Genomic DNA, 18000 nt, shown 5'->3' on the forward strand with positions numbered 1-18000 from the left:
ATGCAAATCAAAACTACAATGAGTTCTCACCACACACCTGTTAGAATGGACATCATCAGAAAATCTACAAACAACAAATGCTGGAGAGGGTGTGGAGAAAAGGGAAACTTCTTGCACTGTTGGTGGGAATGTAAATTGATACAGCTACTATGGAGAACAGTATAGAGGTTGCTTAAAAAACTAAAAATAGAATTACCATATGACCCAGCAATCCCACTACTGGGCATATACCCTGAGAAAACCATAATTCAAAAAGACGCATGCATGCCAGTGTTCACTGCAGCACTATTTACAATAGCCAGGTCATGGAAGCAACCTAAATGCCCATCGACAGATGAATGGATAAAGAAGATGTGCTGCATATATACAATGCACTATTACTCAGCCATGAAATTGGGTCATTTGTAGAGATGTGGGTGGACCTAGAGAATGTCATAGACAGTGAACTAAGTCAGAAAGAGAAAAACAAATATTGTATATTCATGCATACATGTGGAATCTAGAAAAATGGTATGGATGAACTGGTTTGCTAGGCAGAAACAGAGACACAGATGTAGAGAACAAAGGTATGGACACCAAGGGGGGAAAGCGGGGGTGGGTGGTGGTGGTGGGATGAATTGGGAGATTGGGATTGACATATATACACTAATATGTATAAAACAGATAACTAATAAGAACCTGCTGTATAAAAAAATTAAATAAAAAAAAGACTTCATATGTTAATTTCAGTATCTGGTTCATCTCTAGGTATACTCCTATTAACTGTTTTTTTAAATTAATTAATTAATTTTTATTTTTTTATTTTTGGCTGCGTTGGGTCTTCATTGCTGCATGTGGGCTTTCTCTAGTTGTGGTGAGCAGGGGCTACTCTTCATTGTGGTGCGTCTGCTTCTCATTGTGGTGGCTTCTCTTGTTGCAGAGCATGGGCTCTAGCCACACTGGCTTCAGTAGTTGTGGCACGTGTGCTCAGTAGTTGTGGCTTGCGGGCTCTAGAGCGCAGGCTCAGTAGTTGAAGCACACAGGCTTAGTTGCTCTGCGGCATGTGGGATCTTCCCAGGCCAGGGCTCGAACGCGTGTCCCCTGCATTGGCTGGTGGATTCTTAACCAGTGCACCACCAGGGAAGTCCCTAACTGTTTTTTCTATGATGTGTGTGTGTGTGTGTGTGTGTGTGTGTGTGTGTGTGTGTACTTTAATCATATTCTATCTCTTTGCCTAAGAATTTATTTTATAGGAGATCTTTTGGGTGATTAAAAAAAAAAAAGATACAACATAACTCAGCCAGGGGAGTATTGGGTCTGCTAAGGGAAGACAAGGACACTGAAGGAGTGGCCCATATGTAATGGAAGGAGGTGGGAAAGTTTATATGGGAATGGATACTGAGGGTGCTGGATCAGAGAGTGGAATATAAAGTAGGGTAAGGGACAGTTCATCAGTATGGTTAGAATTCAACTCCTTACAGACATCATATATGTGACCCTTTGTGATATGGCTTTTGTGTGTTTTCCAACCTGAGGTTTTATTCAATTTGTCCCCTCTACTCCAGCAATACCAACCTACCTAGGCCAAGTTATTTTACCCCTCTGTAAAACCATTAACAACTCTCTCTTCCTAGAATGTTCACCCTACTCCATCCTCCATTCTACCCCTGCCGTAGGCGCCTATAGTCTACTTCTATTTCATAACAGCCCATCTGGGAATCTTATCTGCTAAGTGAAGTAGAAATTAATGCATCCTTTTTTGGAAACAATTTTGCAATACTGAGAGCCTTAAATTGGTTCAGGAATCCCACTTTTCCCTGGGGGTGGTGTGAGGGGATCTGAAATTTTCAAAAATTTATGCACAAAGATATTAAAAATGGCATATTTATTATTATAAAAATTAATATAACCCAAATATCTGAAAGTATAGGTTTAAGGAAATTACATCCATACAAAAAAATTGTATGTAGCTATTGAAAATGATGTGTTTAAATAATTTGTAATGATAAGAAAATGCTTATGATACACTAAATAAAAAACAAAATGAAGTTAATAGGAACAAAACTTTGTAATAATATGATAGGAAACAATACTGAAAGAAAATATTACCAAATTTAGCAGCTGTTGTTGCCAGGCATTGCAATAAGAAGAAAAAGTTATTTAAATTTTCTTCTTTCTTATGCTTTTCTGTACTGCAAAATTGGCTCAGGGAACAGATACTGCTTTCATAATCAAGATTTAGGTTAAGTATCCCTTCTGGGAAGAAAAGTCCCTTTTTCTCACAATGTGGAAAAAAAATATATATATACATATATTTGTATATACATACATATGTGTATACTTATATATGTATATATATTTTTATCATGGTCCTTACCAAACACAATCATCTATTCACCTATCTGCACCCTTCACTACGATTATGAGGATAAGAATTTTGTCTTTTATTTCTATGACTTGGCATTTATGCATTGCCTGGCACGTAGCAGGTTCCTAACAAATATTTGTTTTCTTTCTCTTTTTTTGGTGGGAGGTTGTTGTTGTTTTCGAACTTCTGACTAAGACAAGTGGTCTCTATTATTCTGAACCTAAGAATAAAAAACCCAAATTTTATTAAAAACAAACTTTTTCAAGAGATGCTTGTGTAACTGATTTTACTTTTGGTGAGTAAAATCTACAGCGTGGGATCATTTTTTTAAAAATCCAGGACTTCTGACAAAAGAAATAAACTTAGAGTTAAACATGATGAATGTTGTAATTATTCCCTGAACTATAGTTACACGATATTAATACTAATATTTACCTTAAAATAGACTCCAAATTTAACACAGTGTCCTTCCAGATCACGGGTAAGGCAGGCAGGTGTTTTCCCAATGGTGTTCCTCTCCTTGCGTGCTGTCAGCCCCTATGCAGTATTTCACAGCTAGACTGTAAACAAAAGTTATTCCAGTTGGCTCAACGTACATTCAATAGTAAAATCACAGAAACGAATGGTCTCTGTTCTCCAAAGTATCATCTTGAGCAGACTTTTATTATTAAAGTGTTATAGTTTGCACACATTATTCCCAGCTGGAAATTTGCGTCCAGTTTAACAGTTACATAATATAATCTTTCACGTGAGAATTTTGAGCAACACAATAGGGGCATGAAAATAGACTAACCTATCCTTCTTGGCAGAAAATGTCTTGCTTAAAATGTAAAAGAAATTTTATTTTGGGAACCCTGTGAATATGTTGGAGGAAACCTACATCGTTGAATTTGACACTGGAGTTAACTCTAGTAATAACCAGAAAGTTGTAGTTATCATCACCACCCAGTATAAAAATAAATTTTCCTCCAGGTTGTGTTTGTGCAGACACGCGTGTATAGAGGGTTAGGTACCACCTACATTCGTTAGGTCATGAGGACCTGGAGGGTGACGCACAATCACCCTGAAAACGTGTGAGGACCCCATAAAAACCCCCCATGGGGAGAGAAGTCTGTCTCTGGATGGTTCTGAGGTGAGTAGGGTGAGGTTAGAGCCAGCGCCCGCGGAGTGGGCATCATCTAGTGGCGCCCCTACCCCGCCCGCCAACAGCTGGCCCAGAAGCTTCCTTCCCCCACGCCCCGTCGCGCCCCACAGTATCCCTACCTACCTCCAAGCCCCAGAACCACCCGCGACACCCGGACCCGCGCCCACCACCCCATCCCCTAACTCCCTCCAGGCGGGATCCCCTCGAGCCGCCGCGCTCGTTGCTCGCCCATTGGCCCGCGCGGTCCGGGCCGTAAAGCGACTAACGGTTGCCGCTGGCCCGCAGGGTGCTGAGGAGATGGCGTCGGGATCCAGAGCCACGGTGCCTGAAGACTCGGTCCGAACCGTCAGCCCCGGGCAGCGAGGCGAGAAGGCTGTCTCCGCGCTCACCGGGGACTCGGTGGAGGCGGGGACCCTGAAGAGCGCCGCGTCTGCCGTGCGGTGGGTGGTGGCCTCCCCTCGCCCCGTGAAGCGGAAAGCCGTCCGGGAGGCGGCCCAGCGGCGGCTCCAGCTCCTGCCGGGCTCTCAGGCCGAGGGCCGGGGACAGGGGCCCGAGGAGGAGGAAGAGGAGCCCCTTCTGTCGGTGCCGGAGGAGGATGACGAGAAGGCGCAGCCACTGCCCCCAGTCTGCGTGTCCCCCATGAGGGGTATGTGGCGGGAGGAGAAGGTGGCCCTGTATTGCGACGAGGTGCTGCAGGGCTGCAAGGTGAGGAGAAGGAGAAGAAAACGGACGGGAATCCAGGGGGACTCGGGTCTTCCTCCTATGCTGATGGGGGTACAGAGGGCACAAAGAAACCCTGCATTTCAAAAAGTAAATTTACGGGGCTTCCCTGGTGGCGCAGTGGTTGAGAGTCCGCCTGCCAATGCAGGGGACACGGGTTCGTGCCCCGGTCCGGGAAGATCCCACATGCCGCGGAGCGGCTGGGCCCGTGAGCCATGGCCGTTGAGCCTGCGCGTCCGGAGCCTGTGCTCCGCAACGGGAGAAGCCACAACAGTGAGAGGCCCGCGTACCACAAAAAAAAAAAAGTAAATTTACTCCACACTTCCAGGGCTTCCACCTTGTTGGAGGTTCCCAGGCCCTGTTAAAAGAGTTCCAATTCGATTTTCCTTCAAACAGATCACATAGTGTTTTCTGGTTTTCTGAGAGGTTATCAGTGCCCAGGTATGCATCTTAGTGTTTTCGTTAACAATCTGTGCCCAAGCGTAAGGATAAGGTTACTTAGCCTTGACTTTTACACTACAATAACTCAAAACGTTTACACTTTAAGAGTGGTTCCCAGCCATCAGTCTAGGATGTGGAATGAGGTTTTGTAAAGAAGATACATACTTGGTAATACTGAATAGAGCAAATATTGTTTCTTCTAATCTGTTTTTTCTTTTTTTAAGTTATAGCAGAAGAATTTGTGTACAAGGATTTCATTGCACCGATGTTTATAAAATTTAAAAACTAGAAACTAAATTTCCAACTATGGGGGCTGTAAAGAACTTGTGGTGGCTTCATGTAATGGAAAATCATGCAGCTGTAAAAATTATGTTTTCAGAAACTATAGATATGCTTATGCTATAATGTTAAGGAAAAAAAATCAGAAGACAAAACATATGCTTCATATGTATGGATGAATATATGCATAGAAAAAAGACTGGAAGGAAATGCACCAAAATATCAACAATGGTTATTCTGGCTGTCAGGATTAGGGGTGGTTTTTGTTTTCCTTATATTATCTGTATTTTGCAGATTTTCTGTAGGTTAACCATATTTTATAATCAGAAGAAAAATTTTAAAAATACTGTTACCATAAAACTAGAATGGTACTTAATGACCAACTTATATTTGATATTCGAGGTTGGAGAAGGCTAGACCTCTTAAAGGCAATTGAAAAACATTTATATAAATCACAGTGTCATTAATCAGTCAGGGTCTAATGACTGAGTTTCATAATAGTTTATATTACTTATCATCCTGAGGTTGCTGAATTGAAATGTAGAAAATCAAATGGGCAGATATTTATTGAATGCTTAAAATGCTCATTTGTTTATAGAGTAGATTTCTATTTTAAATTTTTATGTACTGAATAAATTTTAAATAAAGTCAATAAATCTTTAAAGTTCAGAAAAAGTCATTACTGTTTTTTAACATGATAATAACTATGTTTTTATATGTATAATTACAGTATACTTTTTGCTCAGTGGATTAATAAAACCAGTTACTTAAAACATAATAAGTAGATGTCTCATCTCTGAATTACTCTATTGAGTGAATAGATCTCTTTTAAATTTATTTTAATTTTTTAATGTTTCTATTTTCCATTAAATATAGATTCAGTTAAAAATCTATTATTTCCCAGGTTTTTCATTATTTAAGGGTATATCGGTTTCATATTTAAATAGAAATCAGTAAAAAAATATATAAATCTATAATTTCATATATTTATATGTATCTATTTTTTCTTTTGCTAGGCAGAAGATGCTGATGATGCTATGTGTAGATACCTATCAGAAAAATTAAAGTTGAAAGGCAAATGGCTTGGAGTCTGGAAAACTAATCCTGAGTTATTCTTTGTGAAATATGAAGAAGCTTCTATTTCTTTTGTTGGTATACTGGTTGAGGTAAATAATTTTCACCTGATCCTTGTTCTTTGAGTGAAATTATCAGTTCTTTTTAAGACCAAAATGTAACCTTATTAATTTGAGGCTTTGATACTTAAACAAAGGTTGACAAAAGTTTACTTCTATTTTAAGTTTCTAAGCAAATTAATAGTGTAAAAAGAAGGTAAGGAGGGATATTAGCACCCATTTACCTATAAACAGTTGTCATTAAATCAAATCTAGTAGTATTACATAATATTTATTAGCCTAGTTTTAATTGCTCAAATAACATAAAAATAAAGTACATTTCTTAAAATTTAGTAACTTAGGCTTTAATTAACTTGGGCCTTTTTCCCCCATCATTTCTCTTTAATCTTCATTTATCTGAATTATGAGGTTTAGTTACATTAGGAAAGAAAAAAATAGATCAGAAAACTATTGGTAAAATTTGAAATATTTTCCTATGAAAAGTGCCCTTTTAGTATAATACATCCACTTCCAAACCTTCAGCTGATACAATTTTGCTTTTATAGGTCTATATGTTAAATATTGTAGCACATTTGACATGATAAATTCAATTCACTTAAAGGTTAATTATCCTTGTATAGAAATCAATATTTACAATCACAAATGGTACCCCTGTTTCAGATAGATATTTCAAATCTGTGGTTTCGGTGACAAGAAAAAATTGTGTTTGAAACTCATTACATTGCACACTGCCTGAAAACAATTCAATTCTGTGTTATATGGAAAAGTAAATTAGTGGTATTTTTACAGTAAAAGATGGCATATTTTCAGTCATAGCTGCTACAAAAGAATATGAAAGTCTTGGGATTAATTTTCCAATAATACTCTATTTTTAGTGGTCCTTTGAGGTTTGACCAACTTCAGATTTTGAGTAGATTTTGCCTAGAACTTTCATAACTTCTTTGGACTTTTTTCATGTGGATAAAATAAGAGGAGGTGGACTCTATAGTATCTGAAAAAAATTTTTTAACAGTATAAGTTTGGGCTTTTTCAGTCAAGTTTTATGAGGAAGTCCCACATATACAACATATTAAAGTGGAACATTCCTGATTGAAATGAGGGATGGTAACATAGCAATTGCTTGGCTTCTCTCTCAACATCACATGATAGCCCCTACATTCCATAAAACTTTTCAAGATCCCTAAAGTTACATGGAAACTCACTGGATTAGGTTATCCAAAAATTCTATCAAGTTCTAAGATTTTACATGCAATATATTTACTCTCTTCCTTATTCCAAAAATAACAAACAAGATTACACATAATTAGATTGCTTTAAAATCCTCTACGAAATGCTAACGTCCTTTAAACATTAGAAAGGTGGGAAGAAAAGCGAGAACAGAAGAAAAGCAGAATAACATATTGGCAGATTCTAATTTGCATTACAAGGCATTGAGACTAGCTCTTGGGACCTCTTAAGATTGTGCTGCACAATTCACATTTGGTGGTTTTGTCTGCCTCCACTTCTTTAGTCTTACTTGAATCGAAATATCAACAGTGCTGTATAATGCTCCTTGTTCTGAAGTTACAATAATCTATTCCTATGGACCTCAATCTCTGGCTTTAGCTTTAGATGCTATATTAGTTTTTCTATTGCTGCTGCAACAAATTACCACAAATTTGGTGGCTTAATATAAATTTGTTCTTTTACAATTCTATAGGAAAGGAATCTGACATGGGACTAATTGGGTGAAAATCAAGGAGTAGACAGGGCTTATTCCTTTCTGGAAGCTCTAGGGGAAAATCTGTTTCCCTGTCTTTTCCAGCCTTTATAAGGTACCTGCATTCCATGACTTGTGGCCCCCTTTATCCATTTTCAAAGTCCTTCTCACACTCTCTCTCTGGTTCCCTACAGTCTAGAAAGGTGCTTCCATTTTAAAAGACTCATGATTAGAATGGGCCCAACTGGGTAATCCAAGAGAACTTCCCCATCTCAATTCCTTAACCATAATTACATCTGTAAAGTCCCTGTTGCCTTGTAAAGTAATATATTCACAGGTTCTAAGTAGTAGGGGACCATTTGAGGGCCATTATTCTGCCTAATACAGATCCATACAACAAAGAGAAAAGGCTTGGAAATATAATATTTGATTGGAAGGAAATCTAGCATATCCTTCTTTGTTACAAAGTGGGCCAAATAGTAAGGAAACTTTTTTATAACCTCTGTAGAAAGCAATTTGGTAAAATATATTAAGAACTTTAAAATAGTTTATTTGTTGTAAGTCAGTTATTTCTCAATAAAGCTGGAAGAAATAAAAATAGTAAGAAATAAATAGACCCCACTGCACAGAAAAATAAATAAAAATTAAAAATGTTCATTTTATTTCTAGAAATTCATTCTATAGAAATCATAAATGTAGAAAAAGATTTAATGTATTTAAGGTAATCAAGTCATTTATACAATAAAAAATTGGGAAGACCATAAAAGTTTAATAATAGGATATGGGTCAAATAAATGATAATTTATTCATAAGATAGAATATCATGTAGTTATAAAACTTATGATAACAAAAAAACTCTTAATGATTTGGAACATGCCCATTGTGTACATAAAGTAAAACAGAAGACACAAAACTAAATATACAGTATGATCCAACGAAGTACATAGGAATAAAACTGGAAGATAAAGAGCAAAAGGTTAACAGTGGTTATCTCTGACGACAGAATTTTGGTTGATTTTTTAAAATTTTGTAAAAAAAGCATGTCTAGTCACCATCAGTAAGCTTTCTTGGAGAACATGCTTTAAAATTTTGTTTATATCCCTTGATGAAGGCTTAGAGAATCTTTAATTTGCAGATGTTGAAGGGAATTCTCAGTGGATTCTGGAAATTGGTTATTTACCTGATTCTGCTATATCATAGTTGTAAAGAGGAAATAGTAACTTTGGGCTGTGCTCAACATTCACAGCTTGCATCGCGGCTATTTCCACACACTCCCAACTCCAGTAATAGGCTCCTTGGTTTTAAAGCCTGTTTTAAAACTTGGTGATCTCTAGACCTGCTGGACAGCTTTTGGGATCTCCCTCCATGATCATCCTAGAAATTTCTTTCATCATTCTCTTGTGTAAATAACCTATTTCCCCAAATTGCTTTTTTCTTAGTTTATTCTCTCATTTTGGCCAAGGATCTTATCCTAATAGCTTCACGGGTAAGGGCACAAAGTAGATAAAATTTTTGTGATATTGTGTGCTTGAAAATATCTTTACAGATCTTCAAGTTTATTTGACAGATTAACTGGATACACAAATTCTAGGTTTGATTTCATGCCCAGAATTTGTAAAATTCTATTCCATTGTCTTCAAACTTCCAGTGTTGCTGGTTGAGAATCCAGTGTCACTGATTCTTTGATGATATATATAGATATAGATATAGATATAGATATAGATATATAGATATAGATATAAAATATATGTATATATTTTTGTGGCTGTGTTGAGCCTTCGTTGCTGCGCATGGGCTTTCTCTAGTTGCAGCAAGCAGGGGCTACTCTTCGTTATGGTGCGCAGGCTTCTCATTGCAGTGGCTTCTCTTGTTGCGGAGCAATAGGCTCTGGGCTTGCGAGCTTCAGTAGTTGCAGTGCGTGGGCTCAGCAGTTGTGGCTCGCGGGCTTAGGTGCTCTGTGGCATGTGGGATCTTCCTGGACCAGCACTCGAACCCGTGTCCCCTGCATTGGCAGGCGGACTCTTAACCACTGTGCCACTAGGGAAGTCCAGCTGATACATTGTTTCCTGTCTGAAAACTTGTAGTATCTTCTCTTATAGTATTGTCCCCAGAGTCCTTCACCAAAATGATAGCAAAGGGATTTTTTAAAAGGTACCCAAGGACAAGAGATAGAAAAGGAGACAATAGCAACACAATTTAGAAGGTGTAAAACATATAAATAAATGACAACTGACTTAGTAGCGCTAAGAAAGTTGAATTCTGTTTACAGTAGGGAAAGCCGAAAAAAACAAAACACTTGATTTACACTGCATAACCCCAAAGGCTTAGGAATTGACTGTACTGAGAACTTGAATTGGCTTGAAGATGGAGCTTGAATTCAAGAAGAATAGCTTGAAAGCTATTTAAGAAACAGAGACTTCCCTTCCAGGAAGATGGAGTAGACAAACTTTGCCCTATTCTTCCTATCAAGTACAGCTAAAAACCCTGGATTATATGTGTAAATAAACATAAGACTCTGCAAGTTGGAGAGGAGGCAGATTGTCTAGGGACCTTGTGACACAAGGAATGACATGATGATGAGTTCCCTGGGCTTTGCTTCATGTATCCTAGACTGTGTACTAGAGGACCTGGAAACCTGGAAACACCAACAGGTGTAGGAAAAAAAATTAAAAATTCCGCTCAAAAGCCTGCTTTCTCTAGTCAAAGTTAGGAAAGGGACAGCCAAACAATACAGAAAAAAAACTGCTGCTCTTCACTCCCATCTTGCAAGAAAAGACAAAGTGAAGAACCTACACTTCCACCCTTGCCAAGTTGTAACAAGGCACACTAACCCCACTCCCAGAGTGGTGTTAGAGAAGATCTAGTGGGAAGAAAATGGGGAGCTGGGTGATAAGGAACTTTCCCTGCCTTCCATGATGTCAGTGTAGACTACATGGGAAGCCCGGACTACCACCCCCACTGGTAAAGGGACTCCTTCCACTCCCTGCAAGGATGGTGTCAGAAAAGGTCTAATGGAGAATCAGAACTTTCACTACCACCCCCATGATGTTAGTGGAGACAACGTAGGGAGCAGTAATGAGGTGCTCTCCTCTCTCTGAGTCAGGGTGGTATCAGTGGAGGCCTAATAGAAAACCTGAACTCCCACCCCTGAATAGCAGTAATGAACAACCCCCTCATCCTCCAGGATCAACAGAGGCTGAGCAGAGAATATGGACTTCCATCCCCATCTGGCAGTAACAAAGCCCCTTTTCCATGCCGGATTGGTGTCAGAGGAGGACTGATAAAATAAAAGATTTAAATAAAATCAATACTCTCACAATGTAATACACATAATGTCCAGTTTTCAATAGAAAATTACTTGTCATCACTCTCAATCACTTCTAAGACCCAGGAAGATCTCAACTTGAATGAGATAAACCAATAGACATCAACACTGAGATGACACAAATGTTAGAATTATCTGATAAGGATTTTAAAGCAGCCATCATAAAAATGCATCAGTGAGCAATTATGAACACACGTGAAATGAAAAAATAGGTCTCAGCAAAGAAATAGAAAGTAAGTAAATGAAAGATATAAAGAAAATGAAATGATGTAAAGAAAAAATGAAACAAAGTTTTAGAACTAAAACTAAAAATAGTAACTGCAATTAAAAACTCAGTGGATGTGCTCAACAACAGAATGAAGACAGAGGAAACAATCAGTAAACTTGAAGGTAGAATAATAGAAATGACCTAACTGAACACCTGAGAGAAAATAGATGAAAAAAACCCCCAAAACCAAAAAATAAGCAAACAAATAAAAAACGGAGCCTCAGGGCCATGTTAGACTATAACAATTCATGTCGTCAGAGTCCTAGAAGAAAAGATTGGGCTGAAAAAAATATTCAAAGAAATAATGGCTGAAATTCCCCAAATTTGGCAAAAGACATAAACCTACAGATTTAAGAAGCTGGCTTGAGAAGCATGGTTAAAGATGGGAGTATCCCACTGAAAAAAAGATTGTGATACTTCATTGGTACTGAATGTTAGGATCCTCTGTCTTCTACCCTGATTCTCCTTCTAGAACACAGGCAGCTAAGGCATATCTCTCTAGGCATTAAAATTGAAAGATTCTTCTATGATCAGTTCAAAAGAAAAGATCTAAAGATACTGATACATGAAGTTCCCATGGAAAGAGCCTGGGCAGAACATCTTACAGTGGATCCATAGTAGACTTGTTCCACACAGACCTTCCAATTACCTTTATAGTACTCAACTCTTAAATATGAGCAGACAGCCAAGGGTCACCAGACATTTGAGGAAACTTAAATATCAAAACAGTGGTTAAAACAGCAGAAAAGGAGACATTTGGAAGAAACAGATGACAGGGAGAAGAAAAACACACACACATATATAAAACTATTAATATTCTCAGAAAGAAGAGACAAGCTAAAGCATTCATGAAACAAGAACTGGATCCTGTATGATGGGAAAATTCCAAGAAAGAAAGAGAGCTTTTGGAAAATAAAAATACAACAGCAAGTGAAAAACTGAATAGAAGGATTAGAAGCATTAGAAGATAAAGTGGAGTAAAATCTCCCATAAAGTAGAGCTGAAGGACTAAGAAATGGAAAGGAAAGAGAGGAGAGTAGTTAGGGGATTGGGTCCAACATCCAATTAAATGTTCTAGAGAGAGAAAAGGAAGGAGGGAGGGAGGGAAGAAAAGAAGAGGAGAAGGAGAGAGAGAGAGAAATAGGAAGAGGAGAAAACAAGAACAACAGACAGAGGAAAGAAAATTGTCAAGTTGTGAAAGTTTCCTAGAACAAAAGGACATGAATTTCTAAATTGAAAAGGCCCACTGATTGTCTAGCACATAGTGAAATTTGAGAACACGAGGGCCAAAGAGAAGGTTGAGCAGGATTACAGAGAGAAAAACAATAAGTTCATATAAATGATCAAGAGGCAGAATAGCATTGGACTTCTCAAAAGTAAGTTCTTAACTTTAAAAAGCTATGTAAGTATATTGTCAACAAAAGTGATATCCTAACCTAGAATTCTATACCCAGTTACACTATCAGTTAAGTAAAAGAGTAGAAAAAATTTTCTCTTTTCAAGGATATCATATAATATATAGCCTTTTCAGGTTGGTTTCTTTCACTTAGTAATATGCATTTAAGGTTCCTCCATGTTCTTTCATGGCTTGACGGCTCATTCCTTTTTACCACTGAATAATATTCCATTGCCTGGATGTACCACAGTTTATTTATCCATTCATCTACTGAAGGGCATCTTGGTTGTTTCCAAGTTTTGGCAGCTATGAATAAAGCTGCTATAAGTAGCATTAGGTAAATAAAATCTACTTAAAAATAAATAATTTTATTGGAGATGTACTTGAAAATGTTTAAAATTCATTATTGGAAGTGTATTTTTTTCAGCTTTATTGAGGTTTAACTAACAAAATTGTAGGATAGAGTGTATAACATGATGATTTTATATATATATATACCCATATACATTGTGAAAGGATTCCCTTCATTAAGTTAATTAACATATCCATCACCTCACATATTTACCCCCCCCCCTTATTTGGTGAAAAGATTTAAGTTCTATCTTAGGAAATTTCAAATATATACTACAGTGTTATCAACTATAGTCACTATGCTATACATTAGATCCTCAGACCTTATTCACCTTATAGCTGAAAGTTTGTACCCTTTTACCAACTTCTGTAATTTTAAATTTTGTGTTAATACTTAGCATAATTTAATAATTTTTAAAGCTACTGTCAACTCAGTGGTTCTCCAGCACTGATTTTCAGACGTGCTGGAGGTTATCACTCTATTGTGGTGAAATGAGACAAGTAAGCACAATACAGTGTGCAGTTTATGAAGCTAAATTTATTCAACCTAAGGACTTTACCTTTTTTTTTAGGATTTCATTTTTTGATTATGTCCATTCTACTTTTTTTTGGTACTTTATTAGCCTTTCTTTTAAAAATAATGTAATATAGATAGTAGGATTTTTAAAAACATACTTTTATGGCAAAATTAGTCCAAAAACTTTTTTTAATACTACTATTTTATAAAGTCTGGCAACTCAAACTTAGAATAATGTGGGACATAGGCAATTCCTCTCATGAACCTTAAAATTAATGTTGTTTAAGAATTAGTTTGAAAAATTGTGTTTATATTTTATTCAATATTGATCTATTATTATTATGTATGTTGATTGTTAGAGAAGTCATAAAAATTTAAAAGAAGAAATTTTATAAGTAGGTCATATTTGAGAAAGAATTCTTGTGGTTTACTTTCATTTATAATTACAAATTTTATAATATTTATCTTAGGTAACTTGTAAACTACGCCAAAGCTCATCATCTTGTTTCAAAGTTACTGTTTCTGTTGCTGAGCCCTTTTCTTCTAACATCGCAAATATTCCAAGGGATTTGGTCGATGAGATTTTGGAAGAACTAGAGCATAGTGTGCCTCTCTTGGAAGTGTACCCTGTTGAAGGACAAGATTCTGATTCACATGATATTGCTTTGGCCTTGGAAGTTGTAAGGTATTAGAGGTTATTTCTTCTGAAAGTTCAATTCTCATATTCAAAAAGTTAATTTAATATGTAAGTTTTGTTCATATAGGCACTTTATTTAACTTTTACTCACTGCTGAATTCAATTTTTCTATTTTTAATGAACATACTTGTAACTTTTACTTAAAACATTCTCTCTTGTGGAAGTTTGCTGTTTTTTGATCTTGCATTTTATAAAAATTGAATTTTGAACAGTTCTAGAGATAAGTAATGCTAAATTCTAGGGAATTCCCTGGCAGTTCAGTGGTTAGGACTCAGCACTTTCATTGCTGGGGCCCAGGTTCAATCCCTGGTCGGGGAACTAAGTTCTGGGAAGCTGCACGGCACAGCCAAAAAAAACCCAAAATCCAAAAAACAAAACCACTAAATTCTGTTCATATTTAAGCATCTTAAATATATTAGATTTCATTTTTCACATTTAAAGGTATTACAAATACCTGATGTCTTCATCCCCATTGTGATTGCTTCTTACAAGTTGATATCATTTGAGAGAAGCTATACGTAAGCATAATACAGAATACTGGGGGCATGTTTTTGTTTTCCTAATACTCCCCCAATATAAAAATATGATGATATCTCAAGTATTATTTCTTTGGTAAACAAAGCCATAGCCACAATCTATGAAATGTGGAACATGAATTTTACAATCCCACTTCAAGAAACATTATCTTATCTGTAGTAACTTGAAATAGAATGCAGATCATCTAATGTATAAAGTTTTACTTTTAATATTAGTTCACTGAAAGATCATTTTGAAATATTTTTCTTAACAATTAAGCTTCATATAAAGATTTCTGACATCAGAATGTCTTTTTAATTCTAAACATGTACTGGCTGATTTTGATCACTGTCATCTCAATTTGATTTATCATAGGTTTTTTTATGACTTTCTTTGGAGGGACTGGGATGATGAAGAAAGTTGTGAGAATTATACTGCTTTGATTGAAGAAAGAATTAATTTGTAAGTATAGTTAAAAGCATTCATCACATTATGTAAGATAAACATTGTAACTATACTCATACTTTTCAGGTGGTGTGATATACAAGATGGAACAATACCTGGTCCTATTGCACAACGTTTCAAAAAAACTTTGGAGAAGTATAAAAACAAGCGAATCGAGCTCATTGAGTATCAGAGCAATATTAAAGAAGATCCATCTGCAGCAGAGGCTGTTGAATGCTGGAAAAAGTACTATGAGATAGTAATGCTCTGTGGATTATTGAAAATGTGGGAAGATTTACGCCTCAGGTAATAATTTGTTCTATTTTAAATGGAAACAAAAAGATTGCATGGTCATTCTTTTATCATATCACTTGTCATATATGTTACCCTAATTGAAATAGATTATAAAAGTAGATGTCCAATTTATAAGCACAGGTGCAACTACCAATATTGGAAAATTATTTTTATATTAGCTGAATTCCCTGAAATCATTGTTTTGGGGTTTTTTGATGAAAAAAATCGCATAAATCTAGTCCTTTCCTTACCTTTCTCCTTTACCTTCTTAATTTTGGCCAAAGCATAAGAAAAGAGTAAGTAGACGTCATCCACATATAAAATGAAAAGTAGAGAGAGAGTTGACTAATTTGGCTGCCTAATTTCTTTTCTAACCAAAATAAGTTGTTTTTTTGATGTTAAATAAAATAATGCAGATTTAACTGGCATCATTCTCCAGAATACTTCAAAATGTATTAAAATATTTTTACATTACTGTGCAGTAAAGTATATATTTCTGTCTTTGTTTGAAATAGAGGGGAAAGAGGAATTCTTGCTCATGACCCCAAAATTAATGGAAAATCTTGACTGGAGCCAAAGGACTTTTGGCTATTTCATACTAAGTTGTTAAGCTCCTTCCTTTGTGTTCCACCATTACTCATTCTTTGCCTTAGGAATTCTAAGCCATATTTTACTTGTCTAACAATTAATTATTAGCCTAAATATTTTCTTATTCTATTTTCTTTCAAGTTTGACCTTTTTAAATTTTTATTTATTTATTTATTTTTTGCGGTATGCGGGCCTCTCACTGTTGTGGCCTCTCCCGTTGCAGAGCACAGGACAGGCTCTGGATGCACAGGCTCAGTGGCCATGGCTCACGGGCCCAGCCGCTCCGCGGCATGTGGGATCTTCCCGGACCGGGGCACGAACCCGTGTCCCCTGCATCGGCAGGCAGACTCTCAACCACTGTGCCACCAGGGAAGCCCTCAAGTTTGACCTTTAAAAAAAAAAAAAAATTACTTATTTGTTTATTTATTTGGTTGTGCCGGGTCTTAGTTGCGGCATGCGAACTCTTAGTTGTGGTGCGCATGTGGGATCTAGTTCCCTGACCAGGGATTGAACCCAGGCCCCTGCATTGGGAGTGTGGAGTCTTAACCACTGCACCACCAGGGAAGTCCCCAAGTTTGCACTTTTTAAAAATCACTAATAATCTCATTCTAGTGCCCATTTTTGATGTTTCATTGTTAGTGGGATTCCTGTGTAACAAAATCTTAGGATTACTTTGGGGAATCAGTATAGATAAGATTTTTGAAATCCACTTATCTAGAAATCCAGATTCAGTGAAAGTTGAATTTTAATACAAGTTATCGTTACTAGACTTTATATTCTAATGGTATAGGGCAACACAGAGTCCTCTCATCTTAAAAGTTATAATCACAGAGAATCTTATTCCAGGGGTGGTGGAGTGAGTTAATTGGTCAAACCTTTCCATAGGTAACAATTATAATATCTGGCAAAATATATTAAAAGTCTTCAAATATTTTAAGGCACTATGAAATGACCAAAAGCATCAGGAACAAGAAAAGTTTATCCTTGGAATGGGTAAGAAATGGGAACTTGTGGCATTCTGTTCTGAGGGTCATCACCAGTTCTCATAGCCCAGGCAACAAAAAAAATGGCATCTTACTGTTTCAAGGTGACAAAGGACAGTGCTGGCAGAGCAGCTGGAAATTTAGTTGGGATAGTCTGAAAGTGAGAGAGCTGCAAAAGGAGTGAGACCCAAAATTTGAGCATAAACTCTGCTCAGATCCTTGGCTGTCCACTAAACTTTGCTAGCAATGGCAGGGGAGAGAAATCTGGGAACTCTGCTAAATAAGGAAGTATAAGAGCGAAACATGGAAGGTGAGAGAACTGAGCAGAGATGTCAGCTGCTACATACCTCAAGGAAAACATTTTGCATTTTGAGGCCAGGCAAGTTAACTGCCTGCTAAAATACAGGACTAACAATCCTCAGAAGAACATAACACAGAGTTACCAGAGTATATTATCCAAAATCTCCAGTGTTCAACCCAAAATTAATAGGTATGCAAAGAAACCGGAAATTTAGATCTATCCTCAGGAAAAAAAGAAGTTAATAGAATCTGATTTTGGGTGGGCCCAGATGTTAGATTTGTCAGACAAAGACTTCAAAGCAGCTGTTATAACTATATCAGAGAACTAAAGGAAAGCATAAGTATACAGAGAATCTCAACAGAGAAATGAAAACTATAAAATAGAACCAAGGATTTCCAGATTCAGCTCTGACATGCAAAGAGCTTGTGAGTTATCAGTCCTATCCTTACAACAAGAAAAAAGCTGAACACACTTGAAAATTACTTTCTTGGAACTATCAGAGAACTGAGGTCACAGGACAAACTGCCACCCTGAAATCTGGAGAAAGGTAAGAGTCA

The 18000-nt window shown here is 36.9% G+C and overlaps 2 protein-coding genes across 3 annotated transcripts in view; one reads left to right on the plus strand and one right to left on the minus strand.

Annotated features, from left to right (window-relative positions):
- The window catches only part of NPL (N-acetylneuraminate pyruvate lyase), a 216786-nt gene that overhangs the window by 56890 nt on the left and 141896 nt on the right, over positions 1-18000 (minus strand). The gene's annotated exons all lie outside the window — the stretch shown is intronic.
- SHCBP1L (SHC binding and spindle associated 1 like) overlaps positions 3311-18000 on the plus strand; it is a 46017-nt gene continuing 31327 nt past the window's right edge. Inside the window, exons 1-6 of one of the 2 annotated variants that reach the window (XM_049701795.1) lie at positions 3311-3479; positions 3777-4196; positions 5948-6097; positions 14091-14305; positions 15209-15295; positions 15365-15583. In XM_049701795.1, coding sequence (XP_049557752.1) covers positions 3789-4196; positions 5948-6097; positions 14091-14305; positions 15209-15295; positions 15365-15583 — 1079 coding nt within the window. In that variant the 5' untranslated portion in view covers positions 3311-3479; positions 3777-3788. Of the gene's footprint in view, positions 3480-3650; positions 4197-5947; positions 6098-14090; positions 14306-15208; positions 15296-15364; positions 15584-18000 lie in introns of those variants that run through there. The other variant, XM_004275204.4, reaches the window with a different exon arrangement.

This window comes from Orcinus orca, chromosome 1 (assembly GCF_937001465.1).
Source record: "Orcinus orca chromosome 1, mOrcOrc1.1, whole genome shotgun sequence".
Lineage (NCBI taxonomy): Eukaryota > Metazoa > Chordata > Mammalia > Artiodactyla > Delphinidae > Orcinus > Orcinus orca.